At 46.6% G+C, this 14,753-nt stretch overlaps 1 protein-coding gene across 3 annotated transcripts in view; it reads right to left on the reverse strand.

The window, feature by feature from the left end:
- The window catches only part of PTPRA (protein tyrosine phosphatase receptor type A), a 111,723-nt gene that overhangs the window by 51,526 nt on the left and 45,444 nt on the right, over positions 1–14,753 (reverse strand). For all 3 annotated transcript variants that reach the window (XM_079307296.1, XM_079307295.1, XM_079307297.1), the window contains exon 2: positions 5,828–5,899. In XM_079307296.1, coding sequence (XP_079163422.1) covers positions 5,828–5,839 — 12 coding nt within the window. In that variant the 5' untranslated portion in view covers positions 5,840–5,899. The remainder of the gene's footprint in view (positions 1–5,827; positions 5,900–14,753) is intronic.

Raw genomic sequence — 14,753 nt, forward strand, 5'->3', positions numbered from 1 at the left:
TTGCAAAATCATGATCTTGTTCCCATGATCTTGTTGATTTAGCAAGTTCTCTAGTGGAAGGTGTCCCTGCACATGGCAGGGGGTTGGATTAGATGAACCTAAAGGTCTCTTGCAACCCAGAACATTTTATGATTCTGTGATTCTATGACTTCTCCCCATCTTGTACAAGACTGGAAGCAGCCCACACTAATATTTTTTGAGGATTTTTTTTTAATTAAGGACCAAGTTTAGTTGAATTTTGAAGTTACAAACTTCCTCTGCAGCAAGTGCAGTTTGACCTTGTGCTTCCTCAAAGCTCAGCCCAAGGTAGGAGCTGAGGCTGCCAACAATCTGCTGAGTGAGGTGCAGCCAAGCTGGGCACCTTCCATGGAAGAAAAAGAGCATGAAGAGGTAAAACACAACTTTATTGCAGTATAAATCCCATCTGTATTTGAAGTGTTTCACTTTAAAGAGTTTCTCCCCTCCCTCCAGCTCTGCAAAGAGAGAATTGCTCACCAAGGCACACAAACCACATCAAATGGAAGCAGGACCCAGCCAAGCAGCTCAGACACAGCCCCCATCCCACAAATGCTCTCTGCAGCAGCAGAAACTATAGATTACAGTATTTCCTTCCCTGAATATTTTACATTTTACCTGTACACCACCCACTTCTTGCACTACAACTTACCCACTGGGCAGAAGCACCTGGGAAAGACAGAACAGGAGAAAGGAAGGGAAAATGTCTTGCATATGGATGGGCACCTATAAAATGCATTAAAAATCGAGTTTGGGAATTAAATTCCCTCAGCAATGGCCAACCAAAATCTAGTTTCTCTCTAAAGCTGTCCTCTTCCACCAGATCACCCTTCCAGATTCCCCAAGCAATAATTTACCTCCTTCCCCAGCGAGCTCATCCCTGGGCTCCACAGGTACCAACTGTACCCTCTCACACCCCAAGTGTTGTTATAAATCAACAAAGCTCAGAGCAATTGGTGGAGTTTGTTAAGACAAATATCACATTTTGTGTCAGAACTGGAGGATTTACGCATCAAAAGCTTGTCTGGCTTCTCCCCCACCTGCAGCCGTTTACCTGCTGCCAGCTATCACTTCCCATAAAATGTACCCACCACAGGGAAAGGATCACAGCCCTTGGAAATACACAAAACAAATTAATTTTTCCAGCCTGCCTTATCTCCCTGTGGACATCCACATACAAAAATCCCCAACCCAAGTATGTGCCTGCCCTCAGAATGACTCTGTGTGAAAAGGGAACAGGTCCCTGACCAAGCACCACAAGGAACCGTCCACGTGTTTAATGCATCACAAATCCATCCAACCACCAGCTGGGGCTCCAAGGGGTCCATGTGTCCTTTGCCAAATTCCTGTGTAATTTTCCATTCTTTCTTCTTAATCATTGCATAATCCAGGGAAGATTTGTACAGCAATATTTAAGGAAAAGTCGCTGGTGCAGAGGGAGGAAAACACCGGTGACGGTGCCAGCCTGACAGGGGATTTCCAGGCTGTGCTCTTGGAAAGGTTTGATAAGATGGATATATTTGTTTTAGCTTTCAGCAAGAAACCTCAAGGATTTGGATTACAAAATCCTTAAATAACATCACAAGAACTGAGTTCTGGACAAGAAGATAGGAGAAGTTAATGGTGTTAGCAAGCACTGACCTGGCTAATCCCACTGCTGACCTGTGTCTGGCTGGGCAAACGTGTTCCTGCAAACTGGATGTGCTTTATAGCACATGGTCTTTGGGGTAAGCCAGTGCAATTCCAGAATTTTGTGGATTTTGGTTTGTATCAGCAGGGACTAGATGTTTTCCTCTGGTCCCTCCATCTCCAGTGTCCTCTCCTTGGTACTGTGAAAAAATGTCACCAGAGCAGCTGCACTTGTGTTTTACCAACAAACCCAAAGCACAACTCATTGAATTCTCTCTTCTTTTCTGTTGGAAGGGAACTTAAAGACAATTTAATTCCATGCTGCTGTCATGGGCAGAGACACTTTCCACTAAACCAGGCTGCTCCAAAGACCATCCAACCTTGAGCACTTCCAGGGATGGGGCAACCAATCTGCCCAAAACAAAGGATCTGTTTCACTGAAAACGTGGATCAACCCAACCCAACCCAACCCTCCTACTGGACCAAATATCATCAAAGCAGGGATGTGTCTGGAGACATCAACATGAAGATTTGCTCCTATAGGTGCAGGCCCACCAGTGTCAGCAGTAGCTGTGCTTACTGCAATTAATTCATTTAGCATGACTTGATCTCAGTGGAGACAAGTTGCTGAGGAAACCCTTAAACTTAACAAACAAACACCACTAAAACCTAAACTGACTGCAGCTGCACCCCTCCTGAAAGCTGAACCTGTGGTTACTGCACCCTGACAATGTATTTTTGAGGCAACCACCCTTTTGGTGCAGTTTACCATCTGTTTAGGCAACAGGTACATCAGTTGCTGGAATTGGTTTTTCAGGACTGAATTTCAATAAAAAATTGCACGTCTCAGAAAGATGTGGGAGCAGTTGATGTCTGTGCACTGAGTTATGCCTAATTAACATAAAAATGAGGTTTTCCTAATCACCTGCAAGAGGAAACCTGCTTGCAGAACAAGCTACTGGGGAAAAAAAAAATAAATTACTCCTCAGGGAGGCAATTGTCAGAAATAAGGTGGAGGGTGGATGTGTTTATTTATACCCAGCAGCTCCAGGTAGGGGCTGCAGGTCCTGACATGCTGCCTGGTGTGGTTTCTGTAAGGAGTTTTCTCTTTCCTATCCCCATTCTATGCTCAGCTCCAACCATCCAGTGCTGCTGGGAATGATGGTTTGCACTCTGTCCCTGCAAATGCCAGGGTATTTTTTAGGATGCAGCAGGCCAGGTCAGCTCACCTTGCTGGTATCAAATTTAGAAACATTGGAAATTTGAAGCTTCACAGGAAAGAAGTGGGGAGAAGTGCCAGTGGGATTTAGGAGCACCACTCACTTGTGATTTCTGGTCTCTGGGTGAACTCTGTGTTTCCAAAACATACTCCAAGTCCCAAAATGTGAGAGCAATCTTTAAAGGGTTCAGAAGCATGGTAATTGGTGGTGGCTTTGACTGAAACTGCAAATCTGAGTGGGGGAAAAACCACTTTACCCCCTGCCTAATCAAAGCAGAATACACCAGGATGAAGTGCAGGGCTGGGATGACTCCTGAGCCACCCTCTCCTGTCTCAGGTCATGAAGTTTGGTCACAGCTGCACATGCTGGGGGGAAGGTGAAGCTTTTGGGGCACTTTGAGGAGAGGCTGTGGGACCACCATGGACAGCTGGTGCTGGAGGGAACCCCTGGAGGGGAGCACCAGCAGCACCCCAGGCATAAATGAAGTTTCAAGTTACTGCTTGAACAAACACCAGAGGAAGGAGCCAACCACAATGACTGACTTATCTTGCAGGAAAGACATTTCAGTTATTGTGGGTAGCACCAACAACAGCAGCTCAGTGACGGGCGCTGCTGGAACCGGTGGAGGAAACCACACGTGTCAAGCTCTTCTGCAAATCCACAGGGCAGGTCAGCTCCCACCTCCCAAAAACTGCTGGCAAGGCAGCTGGAGGAGGATAGGGATGGTGCAGAGCTTGGGGATGGGCTTTGCTGAAACAGGATCTGTGGTTTTAGTGCTCCCCCTCTCAAAAACGCGGCGCTCGGTGGCAGTGGTGGCATGGGACTGTCCCCTCCACACCCCGATGGCTTCTGAGCAGCTCTGGCAGTGTTTTGCACACTCAAACAAAGCCTCACACAATGGCACATCTCCATCCCACTGAGAACCTTGCTCTGATTGCTTTCATCACACACTGGTGCTCTTCCCAACCCAGCAGCTCACAAGTGGTGGGATCACTGATGCTCCACCTGTCCTCTCACTCTCACCTGCCCCTGATGCTCTGGGGGCAGAAATTCTCCCAGTTTTCTCTATCAAAGCCAATTTTTCAGACAATAAATACATTACACAAAGTATAGCAGATGAACATCCCAATATATTTGCCTTAACCTTTTGTACTTTCTACAAAAAGGAAGTAAGAGTATTACAAGAAATTTTTTTTAATGCCATCAGACATAGTCAAATTTAGTCAGGATACCAGACTTAGCATCAGTGTAGAATTTAGACAAAAAACTTGATTTTGTATGTGAAACCTGAAGTCATCCAAAATTCCAGCAATTCCTTCCTCACTCTTTCTATTGCTATGAGACACCATAATTTTAAATATTGGATAATTTCAGTCTTCAGCTTGAAGGTTCCTCCAAAACACCAGCTCTTTTTGGAGACAGACTGATGTCACTGCAGCTCATTTGCTTAATTAGTGATTTACAGAAAGATCTCTCTAGGAGAAGGGGGAAACCCTTCATATGAAAAGCTCCAAGTGCAGAATCAAGAGACCATCCCCAGCAACTGCTTACTTAATTTTGGGCCACACTGTATCAACCAGCAGCTGTGACTGATGCCATTACACTTCCTAAAAACAAAAGTGAGCCCTGCAAGAGGCCAAGCACAACTGCTCTGAGCTTTCCCTTACAGGAGGATGTTGCTTTTACAAAACCCCTCAGGGATGAGAAGTCAGTATGCAGAATAAACACACAAATCCCCACGCTGCTGCACAGCCCTGAAGGAGTTTTCCCCTTATTTCAGCACTTTGTTTTTATCACTGCAGCTTTCCTTCCCCCAAGCATTTGGCTTTTGCTGACCACTGCACACAAATCCCTCTCTGAAGGGGTGCTGGGGTACCATGGAGCACAGGGAGAGGGTTTGCACAGATGTGCACGTTGCAAAAAACAATAATTCATGCAAATCCCTGCTCCAAGCAAATTCCACAGCAGTGCATCTTATCACAAGCCAAACAAAAAGTAGGAATACACTGGAGAATGGTAAACCCTCGTTCAAAGAATTTGCTCTTGTTGCAGCTTGAATTTCCCCCTCTCCTTCCAACAACTTTCTGCTGCTGATACTAAAAACCAACCAGCCATCAACTGAACCTGTTAACCAGGAGTGAAAACCCAAATTGTGAGGGGAAGCAAAGCCTCCCAGTTGATATTTGGGAGTCTCTGTGGTGACTCCTAAAGGGGTGAACACTCTCTTGGCTTCAGGAAGAGGAGGCAGAGACCAGCAGTGACCATCTCACCCTCCTGATGAAGCCTCCAAGCACAACCAGCATGGCAAAAACAACCCAGCAAGGCAAGAATCCAGGTATTAAAGCAGCACAAAAACTACTTATAAATCCATTTAACTCTGCTCACATTTGTATTTTCTCCTCCAAGTTTGTAAAACAGTTTACTGCTTTTAAATTAGGGATTTTCCTCTGTTTCATCAATCAAGAACTGAGCACTCTCTTGCCACATTTGTTAATAGATCAGCTTTCCACAGATGCTCAAGATGATGAAAATAAAAGAATAAAATACATTTTTAGTTTGAGTTTTTTTCCTTTTTTTATTTTTTTTTTGAGATGGCAAGTTAGAACCTGAATTCCAACCCAACCACTGGGTTTGAGCAGAACAAAAAAATGCCTGTGCTGAGTGCTCTCAAATAAGAGTCATGTCCCTTCCAACTCTGTACCAACAGAGACCTTATTATCCTTTGGTGGAGGAAGTCAGATTTTTTCCACTTAGTTACATTCCCAGGTAGTTCTTATTTAAGATTTCCCTTCCCTCTGTGTTTAAAGGGACACTTTAGCACAAGTTACTGCTTGGCCATAGTGTCACTGTTGTGTACTGAACCCCAAAATAGAGCCATGACTGTTGGGTCACTGGCTAGGATGATTTTATTTCAAGGACAGGACAAATGAGAAGATGCCAAAATGAACAACACCTCTTCCTACCTTAATTATCATCGGTCAATCGTCCACCTGCACGTCATCAGGAGCCCATAAAGGTTCTTCCAGTGCTGCCCCCTGGAAACAAACAAACAAAAAAAGCTTTTAGAACCAAAGAGTTAAAATATAAAAACATTTGAGGGAAACAGCATTTTTACTGCTGCCAGCAAGGCAATTCTACTTCATTTTACCAGATGCAAAGTGCATTTTTCATTATTGCTCAAGCTACAAACACATTTGAAAAAATGAAAATAACTTTTAAATAAAGAAAGCCAAATTGGCAGTTTTCAGGGTTAAAAGTGCTTTTGGGAAGAGGTGGCAGGAGGGAATTACAGGGCAGCAGCAAGAGTTACAGATAAAGGGACTCTGATATTCCCAGCTTAGCCTGATACATGCACTGCTGTAAATAAAGTTTAGAAGGGTCCAGAGCCAGAGAAAATAGACAATTTCTATTGCAGTGAGGGCACCACAAACACTTTGGGCTCCTTCCCCAGACAGAAGTAGTTTGAGCACTGGGACAAGCAGCTCTGTGTGTTCATTTAGTCCCAGCCCAAGGGAAGGGGACAGAAAGCCACATGGAGGTCACCAGGATTTCTGGTGGTCACATACCTGGGACAGCCACCAGCAACTTCCCCAACCCAAACCTCTCTGGGTACAGACTCTGGCTGTAGGATCAGTGTGATCCTACAAGGCACAGGCTGGAGACCTGCAGGGATGTTTGTGATGTTCCCACACTCTGGCACAAACCACTCCCTGCTTGGATTCCTGGCTCCATCAGCACAGCCCCACCACAGAAGCTCAAGGTTCACTTGCCATGTCCCCACTGTTCCCCAGTTCTACATGACCAGTTATCTCCACTCTCTGCATCTCAGTTCCCCTTCCCAAAATATTTTTTTACCCACATCAGCTTTGAGGCAGCAGCAGAGCTGCTTGCAGGAATCAGCAGAGCCAACCCCCAGCTAATCCCATCTTCTGGGGCTGCTGCTATGAAATACAGAATTAGAGACCTGAGGCACTTCTGCATTTCGAGCTGAATACATTTAAACCAAATTAATATATATTTTTTTCTCCTATCAACATCTCTCCTGGCCAGCCTTGGGCAGGATGTGACCCAGCCATCTGCCAGGAGCTGTGGAGCTCAGACATAATCCCTGGGTGATCTCCTCATTGTTTTTCATCCTGCTCAAGTGTTGACTCGAGCACTTGTTCAATTAGGCAAGTCTCAGCACTGCAATCAGATGGGAGCACGGGGCTGATTTTCTACCTCCACACAGAAAAAAAAAAAATCTGATTTATTTGAGTGTGATAGAACCAGCAGCTTCAAAGCAACCAGAGCTGGAGATCATGTCTGCTCTGCAGTCTGCCAGGATTGCTGCTCACCCTGAGCAGACCACCAGCAAGTTCCATCGTAAGAGAAGCTGTGAGACAGAGCAGATTAAAAGACATTGGATCTGCCAAGAAGGAGAGCTGGGTTATTTTCCTGATTCTTCTTTTTTAAGGGAACAGGAGAACAGCAGAGGTGTCTGCTTTCTCTTGTCTCTGGCTCTAAATGAGTGACCCCAGATGTGCCACATCCCTTTGCATTTTCTTCCTTATGATCCAACACCTGCCAGGAATGCTGCTGTCCTGGGGCAGAGGGGTCTGAGGGCTACAGGAATTCAGTCCAGCCTCCAGCCTGTCCTCTCCTCCCTGTGCAGCACGGGTCAGTCCCTTTGGTCAGCTCCATGCATTTTAACAAAGCAATACATTTCATGGGACTGAGTCAGGAAGTTGGCTTAAGCAAATGTGCTGTCAATATTTTCATGGTCAATTTATTCCTTCATTCACAAGGGAGATTCCAAACACAGCTTTGGATGGTGCTAAGTGCAGGAGAATCACAGAGTTCTGGAATGGTTTGGGTTGGAAGGGACTTCTGGAGATGATCAAGTCCACAGTCTCTGCTGTGGGCAGGGTACCCCAGATTGCTCCAAACCTGTCCAACCTGGCCTTGGACATTTCCAGGCATGAGAAGTCCACAATCTCTGGGTAACCTGTGCCAGGGCCTCATCACCCTCACAGCCAAGAATTTCTCCCTAATATCCCATCTAAATCTGCTCTCCTACAATTTAAGCTCAATCCCCCTTGTCCCATCACTCCATGCTCTTGCCCAAAGTCCCTTCCAGCTCTGTTTTAGCCTCTCTAGGTGCTGGAAGGTCTCCCCAAAGCCTCCTCTTCTCCATCTCCCCTGCTGCTACCACCATCTGAGAGTTCAAAGGGAATCAGCAATGAGGCTGAGATTTTCCAAAGCTTGGAGTGAGGCTCACTCACAGCCAGTATACACTGGGAGATAACAAAAACCAGCAACTGCAAAAGCAGAATGAACACAGGAGAGCTTCTAAATGTCCATGGCACGTGTGTGAGTGGGGTGCAGAGCTGACTGTGCCTTCAGATGGCTGCAAAAGGGAGCAGAGGGGAACTGGGGATGTGTGACTTGCAGTGACTCACTGCCCTCACCCTTGTGACAGGTACAGAGTATGTCAGAGCAGAAACAGCTCATGTTGTACACACAGGAGTGTCTCACCTCCACAGCTGTTCTTAGAAATCACTCACTGGCCCCAGAAAGCAGTTTCTGAGCAGAGAGGATGCACGTGTGCAAGTGTGGCACAGAGCTGAGTGTCCCAAATTCAGCTCCTGCATGATCCTTTCCACTCCTCTGCCTCTTCCCCACCCCACTGTGCCCCAGTGTCAGCAGTGTAATCCTCTTGCCAGATAATCCTCCCAAAAAGCTGCATCCGGAGGGTCTGGTGCCACCAGCTGAGTGTGGAAATCCATCCCTGAACCCCCTGACCTCAGGAATACCAAATCATTCATAATTATTATTGGTATACCATTTGTACTTATTTGGGTGAAACACTACTCCAATGTAAGGAAGACACACTGGATTTCCATTCTCTACCACAAAAATTCAGTTTTCTAAGCCTGGCAGCAATGGGGAATCTAACACTGACCTGATCCAGGTATTTCTGACAATGCTGCTCCACAAAGCTGCTTCAGAAAGAGATTCCAGTTATGAAAGAGACCACTGGACTCAGTGTCAAGTCTCTTCCAGGATGGTTAGAATTATGGAATATCCTGAGCTGGAGGGAACCCATCAGAATCACTGAGTTCAACTCCTAGCCCTGTGCAGAACACCCTAAGGATCCCATCCTGTGCCTGACAGCATTGTCCAAAAACTTCTCAAACTCATTGCTGTGACCAGCTTGTCCTGGTTTTGGCTGGGAGAGAGTTAATTTTTGGCATGGAGTTAATTTTCTTCCCAGTAGCTGGCAGAGTGTTTTGGATTTAGGATGGGAGTGATGGTCAGTTCCCTGCATTTCAACAAAGCAATAGATTTTATGGGACCAAGTCAGGAAGTTGGCATAAGCAAATGTGCTGTCAATATTTTCATGGTCAATTAATTCCTTCATTCACAAGGTTGACAGATTCCAAACACAGCTTTGGATGGTGCTAAGTGCAGGAAAATCACAGAATTTCACAGGTGACGGAGACCATGTCAGATTAAGCTGGAACAAGATGATCTATAAGGTCACTTCCAACCCAAACTAGTTTGTGATTCTATGGAAAAAAAATCACCTATTTCTTTAATTAAAATGAGGAGTACAAGGTTACAATCTGAAAGGGTTTTTGTTGGAAGAACCCTGCTGAGAAAATGCTCTGGGAATTCAGATGATGACAGCAGTTCTGTTAATCTGGAATATTAATGGCATAAAATGTTACACACACACAAATGCTCAAGATCAGGGGGTGGCAAAGGTGGCCCACAATTCCAGAGTCCTCCATCCATTATTAAAATAATTAAAATAAAGGAAGGCAGGTATTAGCTGGCTAGACAGCCCCAAATCCTGCTGCCTGTTAATCCACCTGAAACCCAAGTGTATCAAGGCAAATGAAAGCTGTCTTTAATCCATGCAAATCTCAGCCCAGGAATCCTTTATTCTCTTACCTCCTGCCACCAGTTCAGCTCTGCCCTGCACCCCATTCATGCTGCCAGAGCAAAACAACACAAACCTCCACATTTTAGTAATAGAAAGAAGGAATTTTGGACCTTTCACACATTTTGGGATGGATGCAGCTTTGTGCTTCATTGGCTGGGTGAGTCCAAACCCTGTTCCACCTGTGTTTTAATCATATGTATCGACACACATAAATTAGGGCAATTTGTGCATAAATTAGGCAGCATCATTATGCTAATTGGGCTGGTATGATTGTGCTGAGAGTGTTTGCAATCTGCCACAATCCTCTGGGACAGTGCTGGGAGGGAGCTGCTGCCTCTGAAAAGGATGGAGTTCCTCTGGGATCCCTGGGGCAGGCACAGCCCCACAGTGACCCAAATCAAGCCCAAATAACTGAGGAGAAGGGGTGAGGAGAGCTGCTGTGATCTGCTTCCTCTGGAATGCTGGTTTCTGCTCCTAAAAATCACATCCTAATGCACAAAACAGGTTGAGTTATAGGTGGCTGCAGAGAGGGGCTGCTAGAAAAAGATCCCCTGAGGTGTGGATAAACCAAATAAAGAGCAGGAGACCCAAATCCTTTGCACTTTGCTCTATCAAATTTATGTGAAGAAATGAGTTATCCTCACAAAAACCAGAGACACTCCACTGTACCTCTTCCAATTCCACCTGAATTGCAACAGAGGTAGGAATGGTTGCTGGGATCAGGGAGGCATCATAAGAGTAACCTGGTGATCCCTGTCCTAAAATAACAAAACAACCCTCAATGCTTCCAAATGAATGAGCAAAGATAAGGGAAGAACAAATAAACTGCAAAGTGACTGCTTCTCCTTCTGGAACTGCAGAATATCCAGAGCTGGGGGGACCCAAAAGGATCAGTGAGTCCAGCCCTGCACAGGACACCCAAGAACCACAGCAGAGACTTGGTTAAATCATAAATCACCATACACAGATAGGTCTACCTGGAGTAGGTAACTATCAAGGGATTTTTATTAAGATTTTCAGGGGTTTTTACCAAACCATGGATTTCTTTAGCTGTCCCACAGGTACCCTGCAGGGCTGTGTTGGTGTCCCTGTCCAGATTCTGCTGCTGCTGATGCTCAGCTCCAGCTCCAGGGGCTGGTGTTGCACCACATCTCCCTCCTCCTTATGGATAACCACAGGAGGCTCCCAAAGTCATCCAGTTTTCCATCCAAAACTGGTCACTAATTTACCAAATGGGACCATTTGAAAAATCCTCCCTGTGGGACTTGAATTCTCTCCCTTCAGAGGAACTTTGAGCTTGGTTTATTCTCCAGGATCCAGCCAGGAGTTTTTCCTCCAACAGACGTGCTGGCACTTTGCCTGGCTAAAAAACATAGAGTAGAAGAGCAGCAAGCACTAAGCTACTACTACTAGAAGTGTTAAAAGAAAAAAACTCAACTTTGAGCAAACCATCTGGTAACACTCACTGTGCCACAGGTGAGAGCAAACACAATACGCTCTGTACAGCACCAAAAAATCATCAATGCTCCCAGAATAAGGGTGTGAAACACCAAAGCAGCCCAGGGGCAACCTGGAAAAAGTTGCCCAGAGAAGCTGAGGCTGCCCCTGGATCCCTGGGAGTGTCCCAGGCCAGGCTGGATGGGGCTTGGAGCAGCCTGGGACAGTGGAAGGTGTCCCTGCCCATGGCAGGAGGTTGGAAGTGAATGGTCTTCAATAAAGGTGGAAGGATGAAACACTAAAAGGTCAGGGGCACGTGGGAACTGGGGGATGCTCCACAACCAGCAGGAGCAGGGAGCAGAACTGACTGTTTCAGCTGCAGAACCAAAGGAATTAGTGAGACAGAAAGGGAAAAAACCTGCAGCCAGCTCTCCTCTTCTGCTGCTCCCCTTGAGCATGAGTGGCTGGATGCTGGCTTTTCCCCACATCTTTAAGCAGAACCTTCTCTAAGTAGTTTAGCAGTGAAAGCAAACTCATCTTTCCCTCCCTATGATGGAATATGGATACTGGCATGGACCAACATCAGCATCTTAACACCCAAAAATTCCTAAGCCCCTCTGAACACCCACCATCTTATCAAAACAACAGCTTTAAAACCTCTTCTCTGCACTCTTTGGTGATAATTATAGTCTGTCACCAGCAGATCAGTTCAGGATTGCAACTAAGCCAAAAGGATATGAAAAGGTTTTGTCCAAAGCCTCTCCACACCAAATCAGTTCAGAAAAGGCAAAGACAAAACACGAGCTGGCTGCACTGGCAGCTCCAACAGTTTCTGCTGCTCAGAAGGGAACACAGCAAGATTTAATAAACAAGCTCAATAAAGTTATTCTTCCCTGTTTTATTTCCCCTTAAAGCATCAGCCCAATTTGGTTTTGTTGCCATCACAAACAGCTCCTTTAATGGCTCCTGACGGGAGCAGAACGTGGGGCCTCCCCCAGCCCCTGCCAGCTCCCACTTAATGGAGCTGCTCTGCCTCACCACAGCAATTCCTGTAACTCAAGTCTGGCTAACAATTCCTAGCCTGAAAAATGGGACAGCATCCAGTCTTTATCTCCTTTCTTGTAGAAATTAAATAAATAGATAAACCAAACCCCAGCGTTATTTACTCTACCTGCCTGTTTGCCGTGCTGGCAGTGCCACCACGCAGGTGTGACAGCAACAAACGTGGCAGCTCTTGCAGTTTTGCCTGTTGATGTCTCTCCTTTCATCCCAGCAAACAGGCTGTCAGAGCTAAAGGAGCAGCTGGGAGCAAGGAAAGCATCCGGCTCTCTGCTGACAGCTGAACAAGCCGGCAGTTTGCAGGAGGAAAAGATTCCCTGCGCTTCTAAACCATGGCAACTCCTTCCAGAGCTGATCTGAAAAGTCTTTTCCAACCCTAATGACTCTAGAATTCTAATATTCTATAATTCTAATCTAATTCCATATGGCCTCGCTGGTGTTTTTAACCTCATTCATCTGTACCAAGGATTTCCATCCCCAAAAATATCTATATAGTAAAGATGAAAAATCCAATCCGTTTTCATGCAGACACTAATTGTGAACCAATCCCATCCCGTGCAGACACTAATCCCTGGCCAAGTGCACAAATGGAGGTGAAAGGCTTTTGTTTGCAAGGTTTTGCTCACCAGGACACACCTGATAAGAGCCTGCAGCAGCCACACCCCGAGATAAACCCGGCGGGCTCAGCCTCCCAAACCCAGCTCCATCCCAGCCCAGGGGTGGGGAACAAGCACCCAAAGAAAACACTCTGTGTGGAACAGGACCATTTCCCTTGGCAAACCTCTCTGCTTCCCTTCCCTCGCCCTCTGTGTGCACAGAGGAACCATTCCCTGGTGTTTTCCAAGCTGCAGTCCAGGTCAGCTCCTGATCCTGGAGCAGGAGCACCCCACGATCTCCTGGTGCCTCTAACATTTAGATCTTGGTTTTTAGATTGGAATGTGCAAAGAGACAAGGCAAAGCTGTTTGAAAAGAGGCATCATTTACAAATTGAAGTGAGACAGCTGGGAAGAAAAGAAATTCTGGGATGCAGAGGTGGCCACTGGCTTTAAGAGCCACATTCTGGGAAGCCAGTGGATGCACAACTGCATGTGATTTTATTATTGAAGATCTGACAGTCAAACACTGGCATACAGAATCATGGAATGGTTTAAGCTGGAAGGAACCTTAAAGATCATCCAGTTCCACCCCTTGCCACGGGCAGGGACACCTCCCACTGGCCCAGGTTGTTCCAAACCCTGCCCAACCTGGCCTTGGACACTGCCAGGGATCCAGGGGTGGCCACAGCTTCTGTGCCAGAGCCTCACTGCCCTCAGAGTAAAATACTTTTCCCCAATATCCAGTCCAAACCTGCTCTCTGGCAGTGTAAAGATCACCCCCTGTGTCCTGTCCCTCCATCCCTTGCCCAAAGTCCCTCTCCAGCTCTCCTGGAGCCTCTTCAGGCACTGGAAGGTGCTGGGAGATCTCCCCTGAGCCTTCACTCCCTTGGGCTGAACAACCCCAGCTCTCCCAGCCTGTTTCCACAGGAACTCTGGCCCACAGGGATGTAAGCAGATACACAAACAAGCTGTGATCTTACCTGAGCACACCTTGGGAGGGCACCTTGGTCTTCTGAAGGGGACAGCAGAGCTGCCCAACGTGTCCCACACAGGGCAACGTGCAGCCCAGTCACTGAGGTCTCATTTCTAAGCAAAACATTTGCAACCTCTCTATTCCTCTTCCTCTTTTGACTTCCTTAATGCATAAACAAAAGTATGAAGGGGGGAAAAAAACCCACTGGAACCACCAGCTGTGCTCTGCTGGTTTGCTGGGAGCAGCAAAGGGAGGATGGACACGAGGTTTTGGACACTGGGGACATGAGTGGCCACGGGGCAGAACCTCACAAAGTGCTTCAAGGGCAGCTTTTGATACTGGCTCAGGGCTGGTTTCATTTTTGAGAAGGTGTCTGTCCATGAAGAGAGCAGGTGGGAAGCACACCAAGAGTTTCAAGAGGCTGTGCTGTATCCTGGACATTTTGGGAGTGCATGAATGCAGTGGGACAGGGTACCCAGAGGAGCTGTGGCTGCCCTGGAGCCCTGGAAGTGTCCAAGGCCAGGCTGGACAGGGATTGGAGTGACCTGGGACAATGCAAGGTGTCCCTGCCCGTGGTAGGGGATGGAATGAGATGGTCTTCAAAGTCCTTCCAACCAAACCATTCCAGGATTCTATGATTCTGGCTTCCCTAAAAGTTTTGGGAAATAATTCCCATATCCCATCATGCTTTTTGCTTGCCAAATGTCAAACTCAAGGATCTCCATGTCTGACCAAGGGACACATGGGCTGTCCCTAACCCACATCCCACCTGTACTGCCACTCCTGCTCTGCTCACCAGTGCCAATCACTGTGATGGAAACATCCTTGCTCCTGCCAGGAGAGGTTTCAGCTGGGTTTTCTTGCTCATCATTCCACCAGAACCCCCTGGCAGA

This window comes from Erithacus rubecula, assembly GCF_903797595.1.
Source record: "Erithacus rubecula genome assembly, chromosome: 5".
NCBI lineage: Eukaryota > Metazoa > Chordata > Aves > Passeriformes > Muscicapidae > Erithacus > Erithacus rubecula.